The sequence below is a fragment of the Acanthaster planci genome, linkage group LG17 (assembly GCF_054643075.1).
Source record: "Acanthaster planci isolate LZ-2023a linkage group LG17, COTS_SCS, whole genome shotgun sequence".
NCBI lineage: Eukaryota > Metazoa > Echinodermata > Asteroidea > Valvatida > Acanthasteridae > Acanthaster > Acanthaster planci.
Genome location: NC_141793.1, coordinates 12198237 through 12217530, shown reverse-complemented (window position 1 = coordinate 12217530; position 19294 = coordinate 12198237). Strand labels below are relative to the sequence as shown.

Sequence of the window (19294 nt, the reverse complement as noted above, 5' to 3'; positions counted from 1 at the left end):
CAACCCCCTCCCGGCCGCCGCTCCTTATCATTTTTTTTTAAATTAATGAATTTGTTAGCGGCTTAAGTCTAATGGTTGTAAGCCTCCTAAAAACAAAACAAAGAGATTAAACGCTTTCACCAAAGGCAACAAATGCAGCCCCCCCCCCGAAAAAAATTCGACCCCCCAGCAAAAAAAGTCCTGGATCTGCCCTTGCTCTCATCAATCAATTAGACAAAGAATAATTAGTAAAATACAATCCTTACAATTAAGAGCTTATTAATCGAAAATACTATTGAAAACTACAATCGTCATTATTTATTTGTTCACTTCGCTTCACTTTGCACAGATTTTAGATACAAATTAAGTGGCAAACTGTACCTTATAATAGACAAAGAAAAGCCCATGGCGTCTGTTGGCATATTTTGCTTCGTAGAATGATCTGTTTTCATGTTTGAAGCGTACGCACTGTTGAGACTACTTCAACGAATACTTATTTGCACGACCGGTGGGCTTTCTTAAGATTATAATTCGTAAAAATGCAGCCTACATTTTCAGTTACTTGGAGCGACAACAGTGGTCTCTACTTAAAAAGCGGGATCTTTTCTTTGTATCTTCTTTTACAATATGCCCTCTTTGTTCCTTTTTTGTACAAGAGTTGCAGCATCAGTGCTAGATGGCATTCATAGTTTTTACAAAACACCTCCTGGAAACTTTATGTTTTGTTTGTGGTCACCGAAGACGAGAACCGTTTCAGCAAACTTTGCATAGAGTTATTCTTAATTCTACATCACTGCAAAGATACCTTTAAATTTGAAAAGTGTCTGCAGAAATCGTGCCAAAAAATACAATTACTTTCTGACCCAAAGACAGACAGTTAACATCAAATTTTCGATTCTCAAATAATCATTTAACTATATTATTAAACTCTGAGTGTTAAATAACATTAATAGCGGTGAATATCACAAAAAGATTTATGTAGATTTCCATCAAAATGGACTGTGATACTAAATTTGTGAATAACGGCAATTAACAAATTAACAGAAACGACAAGTTCTAATTGTTATCTTAAATATTTCTCTCCGGAAATTTTATACAGGAAAAAAGTATTAGGATATCCGTCGTAGATACTATTAAGCACACACAACCAGTCAAAGTTAACATGATGTGTTGATCTCATTTAATGGAATTTCCCCCTTACACTAGTTCTAATTTGGTTTTCGTCCCCCTTCTGGGCACGCCCCATTTCGCAGTCCACTCCACTATGAAAGATGTCATTTTCATTATCAATTAATTTACTGTTTTTGTTGAGCTGCTTCATTTAGTTAAACTTTGTTCAATCGTCTTGTTCTGAAATCCTACACACAAATAAAACGACAACAAAAATTCTCAACATCTCTCGCTCTTCTACCTCTTGAAAACTGCACTTCCAGTTCCTTTCCCCTGCCAGTCAAGTTAAGTGGATACTGTGGGCACATCCGATCGGCTCGTGGACGACGATGAACTGGTCGAAGACGGAGAGGACGAAGGCGAAGTCGTTACCGAAGGAGCCGGCGATATCCTGGCGGCCAAGCTACTGTAAGACGGCGGTGGGGGCAGGTACGCGTAGGCCGGGTAGACGGGGCCACCCGACGCGCTGAACATCGCGTAGTTGGGCGCCTCTCCGTCGTAGTAACCCTGGGGCGGGTATATCGGATGACCGGAGGCATCTGGGGGTGAATGAATGAATCGTCAGTTGTATTCTTCTGAGCTGTAAAAACACGGCCTATCCGGTTCGTAAGTGTGACATCACTTTAGTTTTAAACCACGCCCACTGCACACGTGCACTGCACATAGGTTTACATGCATTGATCGCCATTTACATGGAACCATGGAACCGGAAGTTAACGCGCATTTTCAGCGATTGTCCAATGAGAGCCTGCAAATTGTGGCGCTTCCGCCTTTGTGACGAAGTCACTTACGAACTGGTATGAAAGATTGTGCGTCAGATCTGCATCTGGCTGACTGTTATTGTATTTTTGTATTATGACAGGGAAGTTCTTGTGACGATGGCGTCACTGTTTTTCTCATGAATATGCAAATAAATTTAATTTATTGGAATTGAAAAGGCCCGATGATGACAATGGCGGTAAACTTAAGGGGACTCAGTGTACTTCATTTCAAAAATCTCCTGCTTGTAAAATTTCTCGCATATGGGGACGTCCCAAGAAAGCCAGAGATGATTGAATATATCGATGGATGATTGTTGGTTTTATGAGACACAATTAGCAGGAGTTTGAAAAATTGTACGCAGGGAAATCTCTCTAGTGGAAGGAGTGTCGATGGTTCTGACTTGGGCTTGGGCACAAACCGGTGGTTGATACCTGTGGTTGTCACCATGACGTTCCTCGGGTGTGGGTGCATGAGCCCGTCGGGACCTAGTCGACCGTTCATCGCTCCGTGGCCATGCATCACCTGGACGGGGTTGCCCGTGCCCCGTTGGTTGTGTTGGTGGTGGTGCTGGTTCCGAGGATGGATGGCTGCGACCTGCACGCCACGCAGCTGACGTTTGCGGTAGTAAGCCCCACTAGCCAGGGAGCAAATAAAGATGCCGAAACACAGGCAAAACCTGGTGGGGATGTAAGGGACAAATGATGATGATTCAGGCATAAAATCAGACGTAGGATAGTTGAAAGTGCTTGTTGTTGAAGTGGACCTTGTTGGCTTATGGACCCCAAATAAAAACGCAAATGTCGAGAGCCAATTCTAGCGGGAGGGGGGGTGGGAACCGAGGCTTCAAATATATTCCCAACTTGAACCTCAAGTAATTTTGTATTTCAAGGTGTCATTTTTTCACGATAGCATTAATTTGTCGATAGTTTTAACTGGCGAATAAAAAATATCTAAGCTCGAGGGACATTTTTCCTTCTATGGTGTCTACACTCTCGGAGCATATGTCAGTACAACCGGAAGCTGTGTTAATTTGTGCTGAAGTCTTTCTTCGCGTCGCAGTCGTGCTGTAGCGACTTACCAGAAGTACCAGAGATCATACACGCCGTAATAGTAATCGTTAGAGTAACAGCACGAATTGCGTCCACAGCAGTACTGATTGCTCGGGCATCTAAAATGAGAGAAACGAAGGGTTTCATTTTTATTTATAACTTGGGTTGATCGGTTTTTTAGAAGGAAGAAATCAGGGCCATTAAACCCGGGGGGGGGGTGTCTATATCCCTCCAGCTTTTGACCAGGGGTATCCCTCTTTCTCACTGAGAAAAAAGCCTGGATTCGAGGTACTTTCGAACTTCCTAACAACCAAAATTGTTTTGAATGGTAATGAAGAATGTGCAATAGCTTTCATTAGGCCTCTTCCGTTTTGTTTGAAGGACATCTGTATCATGAACAGCGCCCCCATTCCCATGTGCTAGCCTGCAGCCCCTCCCCTTTCGAATTTCCACTGCCGGGCACATTTTAGATTAATGTCATCCCCAACCCCTCCCCAGTCCTCGGCACAGATTAATTAACACCACTCCTAAAAATAGCAGTATGTGGATGTTGTCAGGAAAATTATGCTTAGATCCAACCACTAGAGTAGTGATTTGGCCTTTGGTCACCTGTTTTGTTGAGCAATAATGTTTGTTTGGTGCTTAAAGGTAGCAAATTTCTGTATGTGCTTAGAAGCTCTGTGTAGCCTCTGTGTTTCGAGTGCTCAGTCAGTTGATCTAACCGAGGACTTCCGAATGGAAGCTCGAAAACTGTTTCCTGTTTCTCTCGCCATATCAACACCCCTCATAATTTTTTCTAGGCAGGTTGAAACCTGTTTTCTTGGCCTGACAAATTCGTTCTACCCTGGCTCACACCACGTCTAAGAGACAATGAACACTGGCTGATTAACTAAACTTAAGATAACAATTTCGAAACTCACGTATAATAAACAGTATCGCCGTAATTGCTGTAAGGACACTGCTTCGCACTGGCTGTCTATTTTAGAAATAGGAACAAAAGACAGTCAAGGTAAAAGACATTTGTATTTAAATTAGCACCAAAGAACAGTTCACAGACATGTACTAGGACCTATCAAAGCAACCAGTAGCATATGAAAAAATACATCTGTGCTGAGCAGTCGTATTATGCATAGGAAAGGATTGATGATCTGTATAGATTCTAGTTCAACCTACCGTAAATGTCTGCAGGAATGCTGCACTAACAAGCAACGACGACGTGCTGATGGGATGCATCTCGACGCGAAGGATAAAAATCACAAAATTTAAGAAATCGCTTGTTGTAGTTATTTTGACACGGGCAGATAGGAAAACCATCAATACATAATTAACCCCCCATCATTCGGAGGCTTAGAGATCCAAGCAAAATGGCGAATTACTAAATAAATCATAATCTGTCATTATGTCAGGATGCACTGAACGGCCGCCTAGATGTCCAATCTGCAATGCAGTGCTCGCGAGAGGTACGAATCCTGCATTACCAGTGACTTCCGTCTCCTGGTTGGTCGATAGGATAATTATGTTAATTTATTCATCTGATCACCCGCTGCAAGGTTGTTGTTTTGCTGCTAGCTACGTACGTGTCGAGTAGTAACGGAGCGACCATTTGGTAATGATGAGGACTCGGAGGATACTAATTAAGTTGGAGGATGCTAGTTACGTTGACTGTTCCCATGGCAACACAGCGATGCATGAACAATTCAAGGGGATGTACAATGACTGGTTTCTTCTCAAGCTGCAGAAGGGCAGAACAAAACAGGCACGGCAAGGGATATTATAGGCAAACAAAAGACGCATGTTTTGAATGTTTTATTCTCAGTTGTTGCTTGCGAAATAAAGATCTGTATTTTAATGAGGTGTCTTGGATTCACCAGTTGTAGAAGCTTACCTTCGTGTCCGATATTTTATACTTTCAGCATCATGTATCTAATTAGATTAATTTCTCTTTAAAATCCTGTTTGCTTTGTTTTTGTTTTAGAGTTTTACGTGTATTTATCATGGTTTACTTGTCAATAATTGTCTCAAAAACCAGCCACTGTGCGCTGAATAGACGATCGTGTTTACAACACAAGACACAATGTTAGCAAATATCGACTTCCAAATGGCTGATACAAAGGGGAACACAGCATGCTGGGTAAAGTCAGATCGATAAAGATGGCCGACAGGACAGAGTAATCGATTGGAATCGATGGTTAGTGGTCAGTCTCCCAAAATGCACAACACAGTAAACCAAGACACGCGCTGCTTGCCGTATAAGAATGGAAATGGAGAAAACTGATAGGAAACTGATATTTTATGCTTGATTTTTCTTCTCAAAACAAGTGTCACAAAAATGAAGCTGACGAACGAGCGGACTTCCGATTGGAAATCGGGTGTGGATTTTGGCTTGAGATGGGCACTGTTAGCGGCTTGCCTTTGCCAACTTGCTTACAAGGTAATAGACTTTTTCCCCCGTTTATCCTGGCATCTGAGAAACGACTTAAGATAATCTGATGCGGTTCTTACCAACTGGCTTTCATCTCTTATACTAAGATATGTGTGTGTCCATTCAAGTCACTTGTTTTCCTTTGGCGTTTTGCTGGATAAGATAATGACGTAACTTATGCGGCTATCAAACTGGTAATTCGGGCCAAAAATGTGCTTACCTACTTTTCTTCCGAAAGAAGGCCACATAGAACAGTCGATTACTAGGAACTGAGTGCAACAGAAGGAGCAGTTGGCGAAGGGGCGGTTGGCGAGTGAAACCATGCAAACAAGTCACTAATGTTATACGCACACCGTAACACCAACCACAAACCAAGCAACATGGAATAATGCCCGGTCATTACATAATTCAATAAACTCCATGACAATGTTTACTATTTATTATGTTGTCCCTGGTTAGTTGGTCTAACCCATTCAAGTTTTTTTTCGGTTTCTTTTCCTTCAGGGGTGTCACGCAGCGGTCGACTGCCCAGATCAGAACGGTGTAATTCGGTACAGGTGCATGCCCGTCTGCATTATCAACAGCACCCGTTTACTTGAATAAAATTAAACACAATGACAAAAGAACAGCTCGTGGACTAAACCCAAATGGGCCATTCTGTTAAATTTTCTGGAGAGCGAATTCCAAAACAGCAAGGTCAGACTCAGAACCTTAATTTGGGGGGGAGGGGTATAAATTCTTCAATTAATTTTTCACGATTTTGCTTAAGCAAGAAGCTAAATCTTGGGGGCATTTGTGGGCATTTTGGAGACGAAAGGAAGGGATGACTAATACCAAAAGATTGACACTTCAAAATTCAATCCCCCTACGCATGGGGGGGGGGACTAGTTGGAGGTATGGCAGTGTTTATCCCCAGGGGAGAGACGATCCCTACAATCTGAAGAGGTAGAAATGCCAAACGCTCCGTAATGCAGAACCTCAACCTTTGTCCTTTACATTTATGCGTATAGATGTGAAGATTCTGCCTACTGTTGTGGCAACGGCGAGTGTTGTTTGCTCGACAACGGTTTCAATATTTTCACTCTGTGGTACTTTTGGTGAGTAAAACTGTGTACAGGAGTCACTTTTATTGGGCGTGCAGAAAACATTACGCTGAGCGGAAAAAGGTTACCAGGGAAATGTTAATGTAGACGTTTATTACCATCTAATGGGTTCCTGATTTTGATCCAAACACGTCATCAAGCCCGGGCACTGCTAGAAATCCAGCTACTCAGAGGTAATGGCCGTATAAACACGTTGAGTGCAATCGACATTATCTCATACAACAATATCAGTGAAAACTTGGGCAGTAACAGTTGCGAAGGAGCAAAGACTAAGCAGAAGTCAACAGAACTGGCTCTTTGAGGTTTCATGACCTGGTTTTTTGGTTGGCTTTCTGGGATCTTGCTTTATTCTTTTCCATTTCACCTCAACGTAGGGCATCCATCGGACTAGGCTTAGTCATCTGCATCGCTGCCAGTCGGGTGTTTTGCAAGAGCAAACGCCACAGCCAGGTGCAAGTCCAAGATATCAGCAGAGCAGCCAATCACCTTCAAGTCGGTGACGTGCCGAGACCACGGCCGCATCTACAGCCGCAGCCACAGCCACAGCCGTTACAACAGACACAGCCGCAACAAGTTGTAGTCGTGCCAGTCGTATGTAAGTTTTGTTTTTTTCCTGCGAATTACAAATTAACCTTGCGATATTGCTATGTAAATTAAAGAAAAATGGATTTCCTGGTAAGCCCTGAATACGCAGCAAGCTGCCAAAATACGCTTAAAACTGGTCGAAGGAGAAAGAATTTTGGAAAAAAAGAAGAGAAAATTCGAAGGGATTTCTCTTTCTTTCTTTCGCTTAGATAATCAGCCTGCCATACGTGTGCCACAAGAGGGCGCTTTCAACGTCTCTGGTTCTGTCCTCCCCTCGGGTGCCATGACAACGGCCATGCATCCCGGCATAAACCAGCCGCAAGGACGTCGTCGAGTCATGATGATGAATGGACGCCCTCCTCCAGGGCTGGTGCAGCCGGCTCCCGCTTTGCCAGGGGAGTTTGTCAGACCCTTTGGGCCTGGATATCATCAACCCTCGTTATATGGACCACTGCCGCCAGGCTACGTGCCACCAAATTAATTATCGAAGAACCAATTTAATTTCATTACGGAAATAGTTATAGAGTTTAGTATTGATACGGGCGATTCTCAGTAGTGCGCCTCCAAGAGTTTGCAACGCGGTGGTCAATTACAACGCGCGAATTTGTCGACCATTTCCAAACGCGTATTGGGTTGACAGATTTCGCGCATAGCCAACGCGTTGCAACTCTAGGCGCACTATTGTGAAACGCCCGTATTGTCGAACATTTTAATGACGGAACATACCGATTAATTTACAATTTTTATACCCATAAGATAAAGATAAATTTTTAACACTAAAAGTTGTTTGCTGTAACAGACAAATAAATCGGTGAAATTTTCCATAAATACTATTTCAACTGAAGCATTATCTAGTTCCACTTCATCTTTGGGCTTACGGTTTATGATGTCGAAGTAATGCCCCTACAAGCCTTTCAGGCTTTAATACAAAATTATGGTTCAAGGCCTTTAGCATGCATTAAGACTACAGCCACACATTGGACCACAGCCGGATCGAGGTGGAGCAAGCTTAGCTGAGAACTAGCAGTGCGCCCTCATGTGCTGTTAAAATGCAAGGAAGACAACGGTGAAAAAAAAACCGGCTAAAACAACGCAATGTCAGAATGCGGTTACTCAGTAAAAACCACTCCGTGAAAATCGGACAAAAGAGATCCGGAACGAAATGGGAAAATTTCTTTGAAGTAGAAACAAATTTGAGGGATGTTTTAGTGATGTTTTAAAAGGCTGCTGAGCAAGGATTCCAACGGCATAGCGCCTTGGGTACCAGTTCTGGTCGACAATGTGATTTTTAAATACATTTACCCATTATTATTATTATTATTTCTTAAAAACCGTTACAGTTTGTTCGCAGTAATTGGAGGCGAGTTCAGGGAACTCAAAATTGATACAAACCGAAACCCGAGCCCATTTAATCCATGGATTCCGCGAAGAAAGAATTGTCTTATTACAAGAAATTTCATCGATTTCGGCGATGATGAATGAAGTGACCATGGGCCTTAAAATACCCCCCCCCCGCGTGAACATCCCTCTCGAAACACATTACGCTCGGTAATTACCAGCGGCTTTTCGATTTACCATAAACTCTAACGGCACATCGAGAAGGCCTCATTACAGCGAAGAAGCCTTCACGTGAAATGAGTTATTATCTGGCCGTGTTTCATTTCATAAAGAAAAGAGCCGAATCCTCAATATTGGTTCTTGTATCATTACCGTGGCTTCGAGTTATTTATGCACAAGCAAGGTCGCATGAAGGATTCAGTTCATTACTCAAAATATACAACAAAAAAGTTATCCAATTATTTCTTTGCGAAAGGACAAGTGCTCTTCAAACGGAACGCAGCCGTGCTACGTCAAGGATTTCTCTTCGTATTTAACAAAAACGGAAAGCGCTAAGGACGTTGTCTGCCTTGTCATGTCGACGTTACAAATTGCGTGCAGCGTCCATGGTCTGACTTAGCAAACTTAGTATACCTACACCACGAATGCAGCTCAAGAATGACGTTACTTCGGGTCGACCATCTTCTCAAACCATCGGTTACTATACCTACATGGGGCCGATCATTTTTTTCAGTGTGCCGTAACGTAAGTGGCACGAATGATCACAGTCATGGTGCAGGCTGCTAAGTGCGTGCATAATCAAACATCGAATTCCACTTGGACTCAAGCTGAGCAGTACTAAGCTAGTGAGAATCTTTTTCAAATTTGAAAAATCAAGAGAGTCACCAAAAGTTTATCTTGTTTGTTTGTTGGCCCACTCAGGAATTTTACACGTTACTCGTATTTGTGGTAGTCCCCCAGAATTTTCGTATAGGCATTAGGCACAGTGCTGACTTTATGTCCCGGGCAGGATGAAAGAGGCAGGTTATCGAAGGTTTGGAGATGGAGGAATCCTCAGTAAGCCTATGGGGGTGACCCCTATTTCCAATCGGCTTGTTGTGCACACTCTTCTTGTAGGAATGACTTCCAGGTAAAGTGAGAGTGATGCTAGAAATAACACTGAGGAGTATTACTCTAAATGTAGAAACTAGATGAAAACGAGAATCTTATTTGTCTTCGGGCTTTGGCCAACTTCCTGTGTTTGTCGACATTCTCCACGACACACGTCATCACGTTCTAATAACGCGTCATCAGCAATGAAGGAGTTGGCATTCGGGATCCAATTAAAATTCTTGGAAATATCAATGGAGACATTTCTATTTTACACCATTCCAACAAAGCAAACAAAATGCTCAGGGCGTTACACAAGCTACCTCCGACGCGTTTACGAAATACAAAAATCAAAACATGCAAGCCGCGATATCAGATGCAGTTTTTAAAACAGGTAACAGGGAACGATTGAAATTGCCAGATACGTGAAAATTAGTGGAACCGAACCGTTTTGAAAATGACCTGCACTGCATGATATCAAAGCACATAATTACCTGACTTACGTGTTTCACATGGTCGTGCGTGGCGCCTAAAGGTCTTCCGTGTATAAAGGTGTTCAAATGAAGACGACTCAAAGATGTGCACTACGCAAGAGAGACAATATTTGACAAGAGATAAAAATGATAATGACGGGAGGATGTCAGATTGTCTTGTCCCCCTGAGCTTCGTCTGATTTTCTCCCCGGGCGTCTCATTAGGCTTTCAGTCACTGGCGACGTTAATTCCCTCTTATTCTCTAGCTGCCCTGATCCCCGGCCACGTGTGTAGCTCTGCGAGGATCCAATTTTCCCGCGCGGTGTCGGGTGTCACTCGCTGATCGGCACGAGCCGACATTGGAACAATAATCATAGGTGTTCGTTAGCAGTCGGTGTATATCTGTGCGCATGGGCGTGGCTGTCGCAACAGTCATGTTAATGACATTTATGTCTAAACCCTTGTCTATTTTTGCAAACCACTGTAAAGGTTTGTCAAAATATCGTTGGTTGTGTCGTAAAATGACTTGTACAAGTCTACGCGGGATAAAAACATTTCATTTTGTGGTCCGCTGACATCAACTTGTCACAAACATGTAGGCCCTACTTGTGAATATCGTTTCCTATCAATCGTCTCCATGGAAATGGGTTCAAATCTCTATTTCTTTCAATGTGACACACACAAAGACATTTTCCTCTCTAATGTTTCAACCATTAAGTGATGTCTAAGTTCGGTGCTCGCAGTGGTTTGTCTACAATTACCATCATTATAACGACATGGCTGCCTCTTGTCATTTTTAACGCGCAATGGAACCCACCCATCATCATCATCAGGTTGGTCCTGATGATGATGCACAAAATGAACTAAGGTAGCTATCACTAGCGTCTCCTATGCACGATGATGAACGACTATATTATTGGTGTCTAAGGGTATATAAAAGCCATCGATTTTTTTTTTCAGTCAGCTTTGATATGGGTTTGACGTCGTTTGCTTTCCTTTGCTGACACCAGTACAATGGAGATTTCTTGGCAATAAATTAAGCCACTTTAGCCCACTCCCAAGTCGCTTTTAATTCTTCATTTAATGAAATTTTCATATTCAGCTTGAGCTTATGCCAAATGGTCTACTCCGATGCCCGAATGGTTTAGTTTTCATCAATCGGTTTTCATTGCATTAATTGCGCAGTAACTGAGATTTCGGCCATTTTTTTCACTGAGAAGATTTGATCCCTTGAATATAAGCTTGATGGATCAGAATGAAAAAAAATGTGAAAAGAAATAGACACAGCTTCAGAAAGTTAATGCAGTTAGAATATATTTCATTTGAATTACTTACTTCATGATTACTGGATTTCCTTGTTTTCGTGAGTGCAACCAGCACATTTATAAATTGGGACTATTAAAGGAAAGTTCTACCACACCTGACGATCAGACGACCTAAATCAGTGACACAAGCCAGCTACATGTCTATACATTTTAGATAATGCACGTAAAACCTGTGTGTATTTTGAGGTAAATAAACATTTTACACGTGTAAAACCAAACATCAAGCCCCAATAGACGATTGATGCACATTCAGTTGACCGAATGTAACACTACATCTACCCTTGGAAGTTAATCAGTTTCCTTAACAGACCTCTGTTTTAGTATCACGTCCCTATGAAATGTCGATTTGAAACCGTGTGTTGAGAGCCAGGTTATGGTGCCATCAAACCAACGACAAACCGATCAAAACATTAGTCTTCAGGAGACTCGGCTTTGGATTTTAACCACTTATGATTGGTGTATTCCAAAGGAAAATTCAGCATGACCAGAGGTGCTGAACCAGATCTTGATCATCATTACATTCGAAAACAGCCGGAGGATATGATTAACAGATTTTCAATAAACGCTGAGGAGAAGCGCAAACTACACAGCGCTGCGGCGTAACCCGTGCGACAGGCCTCAGGTAACAAATACCAGCGGCGACCTCAAGACGATCTCTGGCGACTTTTACGGAGCTAGGCGCCCGTGCCCCTGGCCCCACGTTCGATTAGAAAGGCCCAGCGCTACCTCAAATCCCTGGCTTTACTGTTAACTGTATCAACTTTAGGGTGTGATTACAGGAAATGTCTTTCGGCTTGCGGGGGTGCTTTTAACATTTCCTTTCCAGAGATCCTTTTGCAGTATGCCCAGGGCAAGACTTACCAAGGGATAGGCACATCTGAAATATTCATGGTGACATACCGAGTGTTGGTTTTCACTCACAACGAAGCAGATGCACTGGGTACCTCTGTAGTCTTCAAGTGCGTCAGTAAGATGAGGATTCATTAACGACCGGACAAAGTCCAGTCCAGTCGAGATTAAATTTATTCTTAGTTAAGCTAAGGAAAAAACTTAGTCCCAGTTGAAGGTACATACAAGCTCCGCGGAAAGTACGCCAAAAGAATAAAAGCCGACATCATGATGAACTCTGTCAAGGCGACACCCAAGGACCTTATTATGGCAAGATCGCTTCGTGTCTGTTCTAATGCGTTGGTCTGTCGTGTCTCCTGTCGCGTTTCATGTTCAGCGACTGCTGAGTTTCTGGAATTGTAATTACGCCCGAAATGAGGAAGAGAAAGTAGGTGGCACGTGTCGAAGTTGGCTGCGGGACATAATGGCGGGGTGGGGGTGATAGGGCGCCCCCCACTTCACAAAGGAAAATGGTATTCCATTTGGCATTTGGCTTAGATATCGATGTTAATACATTTCTTCCGTTTGAAGCATCAAAATGGCAACGCCATGGCGTTCCCTCTACTAATTAAAAGTGAAGACACAATTCCATCACTTCAAAGGTTCGTTTGCCCCCCCCGCGCCTTCGCCCAGGGTCCTGGCCTTCACACATTCTTGTGAAGGAAAACAGTGCGTCAAAGGTACAATACGCAATGCATTGTGGGTTACTTGATAGCAAAAATTACCCACAATGCTCTGCACAACGTTAGCTTTGACTCCGTGTGACGTATTTCCTTCACTAAAATATATGCAACGCCATTAAACGCAGGGCGACGAGCGAAGTACATTGAGTGCACACGTACCATGTGCACAACGCAATTTAAGCCCGTGTTACTGTTCAAATGAACTCGGACCAATGAGGCTCGACAAAAATTACGTCATGCATTTGCCCTTCCCACAGCCCTGTGTTGTCGGTGGAGAAAGAGCAAACTTCACAGGGAGCTACCACAACACTTTGGCAAAGGAACCAGACGATATCATTGGCTCGGAAACTGGACACACATGCTTTACAACCTTGGTGGCATAGTAGCGAGATAGAACGGTAAAGCAGCGACGCGTACAAGGATAACAGGGTCAGCGACGCGTACGCAGGCAGGATCACGGCGTAATAGCATGCCGGTCACCCTAGAGGCTAGACTTTCGTCACGGCGGTATTCTCGCGCAAGTCCTAATCTTGCGTCTTAAACCTTCCCTCTAAAAGTGAAGCAAACAAAGTTTCAAATAAACACACGAAATGAAAAGAAAAAGATAAATGTGCTTCCCCTGTTTAAAGATGGTGTTAATAAATCTTCAGTTAGGTTTCATTTTAAATTGTTCATGCAAATCTAACCTTATCGGTTGACGGCGACTTTGAAATTTGATAGACTGGCATCTGAATATAAATGGCAGATTTACGCTTGGTTTCATTACTAGACGTATCAAAGTATCTCATTCTGTGTTTGTGTTTTTAAAATACTAATGATTATGTCCTCGAGGCAACGTATATAATAAGCTTTCAAAGTTTACACGTGTGAAGCACCCACATTGGTGCATCTGGTGACCTCTTGGGTAGCCTATCGACGAAATTGTAGTATAGATATATCAAATCTAGCAGCGGATCCAACATACATGGTTGCCTAATAAATATGGAGGTTCAGCGAGATTTGAACATATGCAAGCGAGGATATTCTCCCACTTGCTATCATTTTCAGTATTTCAAGTGAGTAAATAAACGTTTGAAGTTGAAATGATGAAGTTTACTGATTACATTAAACTCAGTCTTCGAATTTATTCAGTTAGGGATTTGTGTGCACACCTTTAATAACTAAACTGAGCTTCCCTTTCTTTCATTTTCCAAACACTTTTTTTTTACTGTCCGACCAATAGAGGACTAAAAGTTTCCGATTCTGGCAACTAAGGAGTAGACAACTTTGGCATCCACCGACTTGAGCGCGAACATCAAAGATAGGCGAGCGATTTAACAGAAGACAAAACCGGCAACTGCAAAACCAAGACAATCCCTCAGCAAGTCAACTGGCCAACGAAGAAGCCAGCCGGGGGCCAGCTAACAAAGCAGGTTTGGATCTAAGGCTATACATGGGAAAACAACAGCTAATTTATAAGCTAATTTACTGCTCAGACTAAAAAGATAAAATGAACATACAGACAAAAAATGTGACAATATGATAAACAATGAGTAATAAAACGCCCACCAAATGCTGCGGGTACAACATGCCTGATAAACTCTGAGTGTTTCGGTAAAAGTGAAGGACATACATAAACTAAATGACCCCTATTTAACTTAAAAATTCAACCCAATCACACCGTGCAAAATACCACGCGCTGCGCATGCGTGTTTCTGAAAAGCGACGCACTGTGGGATGATACACAAATGGTTTGTTATTTATTATTGATGCGTTGTATTCCATGCCATTTATAGCTATCTGACATCAAAGCAGCTCAGCACCTTTTTTACCGCGGCACAGTACACGCGGCTTTCCTGGCCAAGTTCACCGTTGTCGGCCGACCAGGAGGCACTACCAGAGGTCGATCTTCGGACCACGGCACTAACAGGCCGACCAGCCGGGATGTTCTCATCCGTTCCAAAAGCCGGATAGGTCGCTCGTGGTCAATCAGGGACGGATCACTGAAGGTAAGTCAAGTTGCTTGTTTGTATGAATTTTTGGTCATGTCGAAGCACAGTGGTTTAGATTAATTTTAAGTCCTCGAGAAAGGCACAAATATCTATATCTTCATAATTCTTTGCTTTTAATATACAGCCTGTGGACCCGACTGTCAGTAAACCAACAAAAATATGGAATCAAAAGCCCATAAGATCAGAAAGAAATGAATTAATGCTTCGACGAACAACAGGATATCTGCGGAGCAGTTAGTACCAAAACACGTGCACGCCTAATTGTCGGTACAGTAATAAAAATTAACCAAAAGACATTGGCGATGAGAGGAAAGATGCCCTTCGCATCTGCAGGAGCGATGAAAGAATTAGAGGGGGGGGGAGGAGTACGTAATGGTCCACTTAGTTGCCTGGAGCTAATAGGTCTGTAGATGGATGTTAATGAACACCCTGGCTCAACAAAATGTCAAGGGCATTCCTTAATTATCCTCTATGACTTGATAACCGCAGGTCTGAACCTGTGATCATTGAAACCCAAAATGGTGTGTGTGCAAACGGGTTCGTTGTTGAACAGTTAGGGGGCCTTTACGGCAAGATCAATGGGCAACACGTTCTTTGATGGTCCCTAATGTATATTCCAATAGAAACTCATATGGTTAAGAAATGTCGGTATATACGTATTCTAATATTTTCAACATGATAATAGACCGGTCGTAAAGTTGTGGAATCGCCCTAAAATCTCAACAATGAATGAACCTCCCCCCGAAATCTTGAAATACACCATATAGCTTGTCTTACATCTTGTCACTTACAGTAGGTTTCACACTTGAATAAGAAAAGGGTTTTTATCAACCAACACCACCTTTTGGGTGACACTGCGCATGCTCGTGTTTAATGCGCGCGCGTCTGGCCCAGAGCGTGCATGAGTAATTTTGCAAAACCTGGAGTGGAGTTGCGTGCGCGGCAGGCGCTTCAACGTGTACCGTGAACTGCGACACATTTCGTGTCAACATCCCTCCGGTGCTTCTGAAAAAAAAACAAAACCTGGTTCCCTGCACTCGGGCATCTAGATTGCTAAATGCAACTAACAGCTTGTCTGCCAGCGGCTTGATTTGCATATCTGGCTCGACAGACCGACACGTGCTAATAGTGTAAGGGTTCACAACATTAATTTTTACGGGCTGATGTTTGTGTGCGCCGCGTCCAATTAAGCAGCACATTATCTACACTCCTTGAATTCCACTATTGAATTGACCGACTCACCCGCCTATTCGTCATCGCAATGATTTCACTAACCTGCGAAAATTACGGACTGCTGCCAGGGATGCAAATTTGCTTATCCAATAAAGCCCCTCATCATTAGGAGTGGTGACGGTCTTAAGATCTACTCCTCCACTGATAAACCATGCACAAAAAAACATCTAAAGGTTTTCCAAAATTCGAAGTGAGCAGGCGTATCCGTGTTTTGTTCAGCTGCCCAAATAGACAGCACAATATCGAATAACGGTAACTGGTCTTAGTTGGAAAGAAATTTTCATGTCCTTGTCAGCTAACACTTAAAGCTCACCTCAAAACGAATCAGTGAACTATAAAGATGCAATTCTTCTCAAACGTGGATAACTTCAAAGTTTCATCTTCAACGGTTCGATTTTGAGCATAGTTGATCCTGATGTATTTTATCGCGTGTGCACTGGGGAGTTAACAGCCAAGTGTATAGGTATTGTGTAAGAATGGCTTTATTACAATAATGAGTGACTAAATCTTGAGTAAAAAGGGAAATATTTGCCGTCTTTCCCAGCCAACTACGAGGGGCTAGAGTGACAAACCATTCACTATGTCATTAAATTGCAAATGCATAAGATTCATCGACATTGGGTCATTTTTTTTCTTTCTTCTGAATGCTAAACTAAGGTCCAGACGTCCCGGGAAATATATAGCAAACACTAAAAACCCCAAACTGCATGGGAGTACGAAGAATACAAGAACAATGTTAGATCTTGGGAACAAACACGCAAAAACTGGGAATGGAAGACTTAACTGCATCCTTAAATGACCAAAATGCCAGTGATATGCATCGGAGTGTTCGTTCGTCCCACTGTAGCAAAACTACCCAAGGACAGGCTTAATAGCTTGGCCCCCGTCTCTGAGGAAGAATTTAGCGGGCTAAAATATTCAACAGGAAAAACACAAAAGGCCACAGCATTGAAAATTCTAGACAACAGTGTCATGACGTTCAATGGAATCCCATTGACACACTTGCATGACAATGTAGGTCGACAGAGTACAAGATAAGGTCAATTTCCATAAGATAAAATATTAGGAATTAATAAACAGACAGCGGCCAACAGGGTGAAGTTTCAAAGGTCTAAAGTGTATACCACTGTGCGACGTAGAACCATGTTTTATAACCAGCGCACACCGTTCCGTATAGGTATCAAATAAACTGTAGGGTTCTATATAAAGCTTCACTTTTGGACACGATTGCGTTTCTTTGCACAGTAAACCAGTCCACCTTTCTTTCAGTGTTTTGACAGCAAAGTTTGGTGGTACTGGAATGTTCTCTTGAATCGGCAATTAGGGTCGCCGATAGCATCAGCAAATGTTTGCCGCCGCAAGAGTTGAATCGAAAATGTGAGAAAATTACAAAGCAGACCAAACAAGCCGACGTTCTTGTTCAACCTAGTCTCGTCACGCACTCGCTGAGCCGCGCGATGGGTGCCCTGCGTGCAGTAACAAGCCCCTCGTAATTCAAAAGCTACCCGGCATCAAATTCGTGCTTTTTGTACACGGCAGTATTTTGATTGATTGTCAAGAATGACCTCCGTCAGATGACACACCCAAACATCTGTCTCGCATTCCCAAATGAAATTCTGAAAAGTTTATATGTATGATACACGTATATATTAAATCTGAAAAAAAATTGACGTTTTCCAGCAGGGATTAGAAAGCATTCGTGCCAGCACATTGAGTTGATTGCTATTGGTGGTTGGCTTGAAAACCCTTGTGTAGGCACCGGTGCGCAATGGCAAGGTGCGGTAGACAGTGAAAAATAGCGGTATAATAACTAGATGCTTCGACGGAACTCGTTAGGGGCATCGTACCGGCGTACTGGTAACCAGTAGGCACCGATGGGTACCAGTCAGCATCGGTAGCCTTCAAGTTTATTTTATTCAGGGGAAAACAATCCCTTCGACTCCTTAACGACATTGAGCCTCGCTAACGAGGGTGGTACATGTATTACATAATACGACAACGTATTTTGCCCCAATAACCTCCTTTAGTATTATCGGCAGGGAGAAGCCAAAAACCGGTGGGTTGGCAGAGCATAACATGCTCATCCGGAACAGGCCTATGAGTTCTCCCAGGGCAGTGAGATAGTTCGGAAATGTTAATGGAGGTTGAAGAATCATTACCGTCAGAACTAGCGATCCACTTGAGTGTGCGTTGCAATTCTGTTGCAGATATGAAGACTGGCCCACTTATATCATTGCACCATATGTCTACCTAAAATTCCATCACGTAAAACACATACGCCTACAATGCAATTTACCAAAAAATAGGATTGCCTTAGGCCTACTAAAATAATAAAGGTAGTTCTAACCGCGCTTGAACATTAAGAAATTAGGAGAAATTAATGTCTGTTATGACAAAAGGAGCCTGAAATAATAAGAAGATGGCAGTAAAATGTCACATGCATCCTATCGTTAATTTTCTAAGCTAAGACCTTCGTTGCATTAATTCCTTAAAGCATGTAAGTCCATGAAATTGATTTATTACATTAGTTTCGGTCTGTATTACGCCAACGCAACATTGCTGTGGAGTACTTAGAACTACGGGACTTACAACTAAATGTCGTTTAAAATATTACCTTAAATCTGTCGCGATGAAATACTGATTTCAAAGGCTGAAATAACCGATGCCGTGTCATTTACTGGGACGTGCGTTTTACAAAAAAATTACGAGAAAGTACATTGGCCTTGCCTTATAGAGACGATGGACTTTTCACCCTGTTCATTTGCACATAAGCTCTGCTGTTCGTTATAATAAATCCTTTGTATCATAAATTAGCCTTTTTTAGGAATTGAAACCATTTGTAGAGCGGAATAAATTTAAATCCTTTTCACAAAAATCGATCGTGCGTTTTTGTTAGCTTTGTCAGAGAGCGCTACCGCGGACATCTGTTTTGAAGGGTATACATCCACAGATGTTGATGCCCGTCGCGGAGCATGAACAAGAAAACCGCATTCGCTCAAGCGTCCATGAATTATTACGGAATTGAACACTTTAATTTGACAAAAAGCAAACCGACACGTACAGTTTGATGCGAATCCCATCTGTAAAGAGAAAAACCTATCATTCGGAAATTTTATCTGGAGCAAGTGCAGCATTTTGCTTAACAAAGAGTGTTGTTTCATCAACTATTGGGGTCTTCAGTGAGACTGGTTCCGGCCACAGTCG

The 19294-nt window shown here is 42.5% G+C and overlaps 3 protein-coding genes across 10 annotated transcripts in view; 2 read left to right on the top strand and 1 right to left on the bottom strand.

The window, feature by feature from the left end:
* Positions 1-269: 269 nt before the first annotated feature.
* Positions 270-19294, bottom strand: part of LOC110973368 (uncharacterized) — a 75993-nt gene continuing 56968 nt past the window's right edge. For 2 of the 3 annotated variants that reach the window (XM_022224142.2, XM_087148098.1), the window contains 5 exons: positions 4134-4692; positions 3881-3936; positions 2990-3079; positions 2343-2587; positions 270-1688 (listed from right to left, as the gene is read on the bottom strand). In XM_022224142.2, coding sequence (XP_022079834.2) covers positions 1435-1688; positions 2343-2587; positions 2990-3079; positions 3881-3936; positions 4134-4274 — 786 coding nt within the window. In that variant the 5' untranslated portion in view covers positions 4275-4692 and the 3' untranslated portion in view covers positions 270-1434. Of the gene's footprint in view, positions 1689-2342; positions 2588-2989; positions 3080-3880; positions 3937-4133; positions 4708-19294 lie in introns of those variants that run through there. The other variant, XM_087148099.1, reaches the window with a different exon arrangement.
* On the top strand, positions 5091-7625 carry LOC110973369 (uncharacterized). Of its 3 annotated transcripts, XM_087148100.1 has the most exons (6): positions 5091-5148; positions 5280-5391; positions 5887-5939; positions 6393-6479; positions 6860-7080; positions 7280-7625. In XM_087148100.1, exons 2-6 carry the CDS (start codon positions 5290-5292, stop codon positions 7549-7551), a joined length of 735 nt encoding a protein of 244 aa, XP_087004226.1. In that variant the 5' UTR covers positions 5091-5148; positions 5280-5289; the 3' UTR covers positions 7552-7625. The 3 variants fall into 3 exon arrangements, with proteins under 3 accessions (XP_087004226.1, XP_087004227.1, XP_022079835.2); XM_087148101.1 differs by lacking the exon at positions 5091-5148 and having other exon boundaries at positions 5178-5391; positions 5887-5933; XM_022224143.2 differs by lacking the exon at positions 5091-5148 and having other exon boundaries at positions 5178-5391.
* Positions 14640-19294, top strand: part of LOC110973364 (calcitonin gene-related peptide type 1 receptor-like) — an 85063-nt gene continuing 80408 nt past the window's right edge. For all 4 annotated transcript variants that reach the window (XM_022224136.2, XM_022224132.2, XM_022224133.2 and 1 more), the window contains exon 1: positions 14640-14854. The gene's annotated coding sequence lies outside the window, so the exon portion shown is untranslated. The remainder of the gene's footprint in view (positions 14855-19294) is intronic.